This window comes from Brassica oleracea, chromosome C1, assembly GCF_000695525.1.
Source record: "Brassica oleracea var. oleracea cultivar TO1000 chromosome C1, BOL, whole genome shotgun sequence".
Lineage (NCBI taxonomy): Eukaryota > Viridiplantae > Streptophyta > Magnoliopsida > Brassicales > Brassicaceae > Brassica > Brassica oleracea.
In genome coordinates this window covers 40,006,631-40,012,520 of record NC_027748.1, presented here as the reverse complement: position 1 = coordinate 40,012,520, position 5,890 = coordinate 40,006,631, and the positions used below count along the sequence as shown (strand labels likewise).

Sequence of the window (5,890 nt, the reverse complement as noted above, 5' to 3'; positions counted from 1 at the left end):
AGCACAAAGCTCCTCAAGTGATGGAAGCTTCTCACTTCTTAGAATGTGTTTGATTAGATCACTATAACCCGGGTTGAGAGTGAACAACAAAGCAAAGACCTTGTCTTGCTCCTTTCTCTCATTAAGTACATCCGGATCAAGACTGGCCGGTCTTAGCATCTCTAACTCGGCCCACAACGATCTGAACTTCCCAAAATGCTTGGAAAATTCAGTGTCCTCTTGACTGAGAGTGTTGATAGCCCTCTTGACTTCAAACACCCTACTGATGTTAGATATATTTCCATATACCTTCTGGAGAGTATCCCACAGCTCCTTGGAAGTTTCACAGTAGGAGTAAGCTTCCAAGATAGAGGTTTCAAGACTATTCTGAATGATGGAAAGGACCATGAGATCCTTCTGACTTGTCTTTCCACCTCCTTCAGCCGCAGCAACAACTTCTTTACCATCCTCTCCTAGGATGGTCTTCTTGGTGTCTTTGCCGTCAACAACATACTCCCAAAGACCTCTGCCTCCAAGAGCGGTTTTGACAAGTCTAGACCACAGTAAGTAGTTGGTTCCCTTGAGGGTAACCGGAATAGACACAGATTTAAAGACATCCGTGTATGAGTTTTCCATTTTTTTTTTTCTGGGAATGAAGAACAACTCAAGAACAGGATGAACTTTACCAAAAATAGAAATGAAAAATCAGAGATTTGTGGAAGTAAAGAGAATAGAGTAGAGAAGAATGAATCTCAGGAGCTTACTTGCTCTGATACCATGAAAGAATGTGAGGATAAAGAGATGTAGATGAAGAACATTGAAGAACAGAGAGAGAGAGAGAGAGAAAGTAGATCTGAGAGAAACTCTATTCCCTTGAAATTCAAATTGTGGATCTAAGTCCAAGTCTTTTAAAGGCAAATTGCCTCTATAAAATACTCAACGGTCTTCTTCTCTCTTCTTCTTCTTCTTTGCTTCTCAAGTCTGGTCTTCTGCTAACTCAAGTCTGGTGCTTTTTATAAAGCCTTATAAAACCTTTATAAAACCTTACAAAACCTTATAAAACCTTATAAATATTTTCAAGTCTGGCAGCTTAATTCTGCTTCATGTCAACATTTCAACCTGTAACTGATTGATGCTCTTTCTGGCAGATCGTGTATTTGGACCTACAACCACAACACGCAATGTCTACGATGTTGCTGCACACCATGTTGTTAATGGAGCTATGGAGGGTATTAACGGTATGACGTGACCAGCTTTCATGATAGTCTATTTTGTATTTAGAACTCAATTTGTGATACCAACTCATGTATCCAAGAGCGTACCTTTTTTGAAATCCTTTGTTGAAGGACTTAGTTCAATGATTTTGATCATTCATGTTACATCACAAGGCTGGCTGTTTATTTTGGCCGGACCACGCCTCGGTCACCGGACGCTTGGGGAGCCCGGATTTTAAAATTTCCCCCAGTGGCCAGCAGGAATCGAACCCGGGACCGTATCGGGGCCGAAACTCCTTCAAATACCACTAGGCTAACCCCGCTGGTTTCTTTCAGCATTATCCAAGAGGTACTTTTATAGGATATATTGGTTTGTCAGATTCCTTGGCTTAAGTACTAGCAAACCTCATATATTAATTTTCTTGCAGACACCAAATCGAGAGTTTCTCTTGCGTATTTCCTACTTGGAACTTTATAATGAGGTGCTATGATTCACATATTTTCTTATCTGGTCTATATTCATTTTCAATAGTATCGGAGAGTGGTAGAAATGTTCTGCCTTCGAATTGTCCTTTGAGATTGCTATCCTTAAATTTCACCTTATTTCAGGTTGTCAATGATTTATTGAATCCAGCGGGACACAATTTGAGGATCAGAGAAGACAAACAGGTATGTGTTTCAGCTTCAGATCATCGTTTGAGACTACTGCTCTCGCGGACTCGTAATATATTTGTTGTGATTACATCGCTCGTCAAAGAATCTTTTATTAGGAACCATGTTTAGGCTATTTGGTACCTGAAAATATATATGGTTCCATTATGAGGACTCTGCTATTAGAATGTTAATATGAGGCCATTTGTTTGATTGCAATGCTCTATGTTACATTGCTTTCAAGCACATTTGAAGTTGATCCTCCTAATTATCATTTGAACTGCGAATTTTATAGCGAGTTTCTCATGGCTTATATTGCTGCAAGCGTCTTTTCCTCCAAGGTTTCTTATTTATCCCCCCCCACCCCCCCTCCCCGCCTTTTTTTTTATTGATTCCAGGGGACTTTTGTAGAAGGGATTAAAGAGGAAGTTATTTTATCCCCTGCACATGCGCTTTCACATATAGCAGCTGGAGAAGGTTTGTGGTGTTTCCATGTTTTCTGCTTTTGGTCAAACAACAATGCATTCATTCATTCAAACATAAAAGTGTTATCCTCCAACAGAGGAGTTTACAGAAAGCAGAGTGAGAGCAGACTTTGCCACCAAGTCAGCCTCGCCATTAAAGGTCCTAGAGATAAAGTGAAAAGAAATCCGATCAAAGTACGACAAAGCATGATAGATATCAAACATGATACCGAACAGTTCAGGTTGAGTGGCTTCCTTCTTCAGTAGAGAGACGAGGGAGAGCGAATCGGTTAGAACGGCCAGGGATCAGACGTTTGAATAGACGGCTGTAACAACCGCGAGGCGAACAGCTATGGCTTCTGCCATAAGAGCTGAAGATACATGGGAGCGAGGCTCGCTCAGGTTCGGTATGCGCTTGAGGTTATTTCCTGAGAAAATGCCTCCAATTCCACAGCCACCGGAAGAACTGTCCCACTCTGCATCGACTTTACACACGAGCACATCAGGTGGAAAGGACGGTAGGGGGACAGAGCGACGAGTAGAGGGTACAGAATGCGGACTCGAGGAATGCACCGAAGATCTCCGATCCCGATGGTCTTGCGCTGAGGACCACTCCTTCGCATCCAGAATACACTTCAAGGCTGTCTCCTGCGCCGAGAACACTCTGTTTTCAAACAGTAGCTTGTTCCTAGACTTCCACAGATTCCATAACACCCAAGGCCACAAAGGGTCAGAGAGGCCAGATGCTTTTATTTAATATGATAACATAACTCTAAAGAGTGATTCTCTCTTCATGATTACAGTAAATATCTTTCATCCTTCAATTTTGTCATGATCTGGTAAATTTCCATATTATTCAATGCATGCTGAGTAAATCTTTTTCCTCATGACAGAGCAACGCCATGTTGGATCTACAAAATTTAATTTGCTCAGCAGCCGGAGCCATACAATATTTACGTTGGTATGTTAATAATCTCTTTGAAATAAGGGAGAAATTGCTATCTGTGTGCAGTTGATATATCATTTTTTTTTCTCCTCATTTGGATGCAGACGATAGAAAGTAGTCCCTTAGGCGACAAGATTCAAGGTGAAGCTGTACACCTCTCACAGCTGGTAAGCTCCTCTTGTAACCAATGATATGATGTATGGTTATGATTAGCTCTTTGTTCAACAGTACACTAAAACAAATTCAAATGATATTAACTACCCATAATTTCTCTCATATTTGCAGAACCTCGTTGATCTGGCAGGTTCCGAGAGTTCAAAGGTTGAAACTAGTGGCTTAAGACGCAAGGAAGGATCATATATAAATAAAAGTTTGCTGACTTTAGAAACTGTTAGTCAACAATAGGTTTTGGAGTCAGATAGTACTGTTGTGATGTTGTAGGTGATATCAAAGCTCACGGATGTGAAGGCTTCGCATGTACCATACAGAGACTCTAAGTTAATAAGAATCCTTCAGTCCTCACTGAGTGGTCATGACCGAGTATCTGTAAGTCTTGTGATCTCTACAATAAATATGAAACCCACAACATGATTAAAGTATCTTGATAACGTTAAGCACATACTTTGCTAGTTATATTACTTTACTGATAAGTTGTCCCTTCTGGATATGGTAGCTCATTTGTACAGTAACTCCTGCATCAAGAATTTCGGAAGAAACACACAACACATTGAAATTTGCTCATCGTGCAAAGCATATTGAGATTCAAGCCAAGCAAAACAAGGTTTTCCCTCGCATATCTTCTGCCTGTCTTTATTTTTTTGTATTGAAGGTCTTTTCCTTATATTCTAACACTACAAAACTTCAGATAACTGATGAGAAATCATTAATCAAGAAGTACCAACACGAGATTCGGAAACTGAAGGAGGAGTTGGAACAGCTTAAACAGGATACTGTACCAGTTCCTCAGCTGAAGGATATGGGTGCACATGATACTATTCTCCTGAAGCAGAAGGTTTTATTCTGAATAGATTTTAATCTTGAAAACTTGTTTTTCCATTGTCTTACATGCACTTTCCTCTTTTACGGTCAGTGATAAAAATTTAATACGAATTGACCTTTTGTGTCATTGTGTTTTAGTTACAGTCACGCATTTGAGAGAATCTGTAGTAATCTTGTTGTTTCTTTTTTTTGGCTACATAACGTGATAATAAAAAGCTAGAAGATGGTCAAGTCAAGCTACAATCGAGACTCGAAGAAGAGGAAGAAGCTAAAGCAGCTCTCTCGAGTCGAATCCAACAGTTGACAAAACTAATATTGGTGTCGACTAAAACTTCACAGACATATCGCTTACCTCATCGCTTTAATCCTCGGAGAAAACACTCATTTGAGGAAGAAGAGGTAGAATCACTGATATAACCTGGATAATATAAATTGTCTCATGGTTCACTTTTTGGTTAATCTTGGTTGATAATGTGTGTGTGTGTGTGTGTTACTTAACTTTTTGGTTAATCTTGGTTGATAATGTGTGTGGTTGCTCGGTTTGTCGGGTTGTCGGGTCGGGTCACCGGGTTTAAGGGTAGAAATCATACCTGAGCGGGTTTTGACCAGTCGACGCGGGCAGGAGAAACTCGTGTGACCCTGCGTGCTTCACCCCGCGTCATAATATCTCCGAATGCGACTGTCGTGCGAGCGGGTACAGGAACCTGCGTGACCTCAACCCGCGTGAGATTTTCGTCACCGACCAAATTCGTGCGAGTGGGTAAGGGAACCCGCGTCGATACATCCCGCGTCGAGCCTACTACGAAGAGACGCGGGTAAGACAACCCGCGTAGGTCATCCCGCGTCGGATTGCTGTCTCCGACCAAATTCGTACGAGCGGGTAAAGGACCCCGCGCCACATATCCCGCGTTTTTTTTTTTTTTTAGTGAAGTATGTACAAGGATAGACGTGCGACTTCCTCCCAAGTGAGCTTGTTTTAAGTCTCTAGCTTGACTTTGCTTCCCTTTGGCTAGGTGGTGATGGGGTCGGAGAGTGAAACCGAGATTCTTTTCTCCTCCATTGTGGTTCCCATGTAGAGCTTAACTCTTTGTCCATTGACTGTAAAGTCTCCACCATTCTTATCCCATAACACAATTGCCCCATATGGCCTAACTTCCTTTATCTTGAAAGGTTCCCGGGAAACAACTTCAGTCTAGAGTTGTAGAGAAGCACTTGATCTCCAGCACTGAATTCTCTCTTCAAGATCTTCTTGTCATGAAAAGCTTTGGTTTTCTCCTTGTAAATCCCTCAAAAGCCTCAAGTTTAATCTCATCAAGCTCATTTAGTTGGAGAAGTCTCATCTCCTTGGCACTCTTGATGTCAAAGTTCAGCAACTTAACAGCCCATAATGCCTTGTACTCAAGCTCAATTGGTAGATGACAAGTCTTTCCATACACAAGGTTGAAAGGTGTGGTTCCCAAAGGGGTCTTGTAAGCTGTCATATAGGTCCAAAGTGCATCATCTAGCTTGATAGACCAATCTTTCCTTGTAGTCCCCACAGTTTTCACCAAAATAGACTTGATTTCTCAGTTGGAGATCTCAACTTGACCACTTGTCTGAGGATGGTAGGGAGTTGCAACCTTATGCTTTACACCATT

At 41.4% G+C, this 5,890-nt stretch overlaps 2 protein-coding genes across 5 annotated transcripts in view; one reads left to right on the top strand and one right to left on the bottom strand.

The window, feature by feature from the left end:
- LOC106318263 (kinesin-related protein 11-like) overlaps positions 1 to 5,035 on the top strand; it is an 8,522-nt gene extending 3,487 nt beyond the window's left edge. Inside the window, exons 3-9 of one of the 4 annotated variants that reach the window (XM_013756165.1) lie at positions 3,202 to 3,269; positions 3,359 to 3,421; positions 3,540 to 3,575; positions 3,696 to 3,800; positions 3,928 to 4,035; positions 4,120 to 4,266; positions 4,470 to 5,035. In XM_013756165.1, the coding sequence (XP_013611619.1) occupies positions 3,202 to 3,269; positions 3,359 to 3,421; positions 3,540 to 3,575; positions 3,696 to 3,800; positions 3,928 to 4,035; positions 4,120 to 4,266; positions 4,470 to 4,670 (728 nt within the window). In that variant the 3' untranslated portion in view covers positions 4,671 to 5,035. Of the gene's footprint in view, positions 1 to 1,127; positions 1,543 to 1,621; positions 1,676 to 1,802; positions 1,863 to 2,242; positions 2,322 to 2,406; positions 3,111 to 3,201; positions 3,270 to 3,358; positions 3,422 to 3,539; positions 3,576 to 3,695; positions 3,801 to 3,927; positions 4,036 to 4,119; positions 4,267 to 4,469 lie in introns of those variants that run through there. The other 3 variants (XM_013756174.1, XR_001265308.1, XR_001265307.1) reach the window with 3 other exon arrangements.
- A 227-nt stretch (positions 5,036 to 5,262) lies between these two features.
- Positions 5,263 to 5,734, bottom strand: LOC106340127. The gene is made up of 2 exons (XM_013778990.1): positions 5,549 to 5,734; positions 5,263 to 5,445 (listed from the first exon to the last, which is right to left on the bottom strand). Exons 1-2 carry the CDS (start codon positions 5,732 to 5,734, stop codon positions 5,263 to 5,265), a joined length of 369 nt encoding a protein of 122 aa, XP_013634444.1.
- Between the last annotated feature and the right edge of the window lie 156 nt (positions 5,735 to 5,890).

What these genes read in the sequence shown, in the direction of transcription:
- LOC106340127 (XM_013778990.1), bottom strand. Translation starts at nt 5,734, where the DNA reads ATGACAGCTTACAAGACCCCTTTGGGAACCACACCTTTCAACCTTGTG. An exon ending in TTGATGAGATTAAACTTGAG is followed by an intron (nt 5,446 to 5,548) that starts GCTTTTGAGGGA and finishes CTACAACTCTAG; the next exon opens with ACTGAAGTTGTTTCCCGGGA.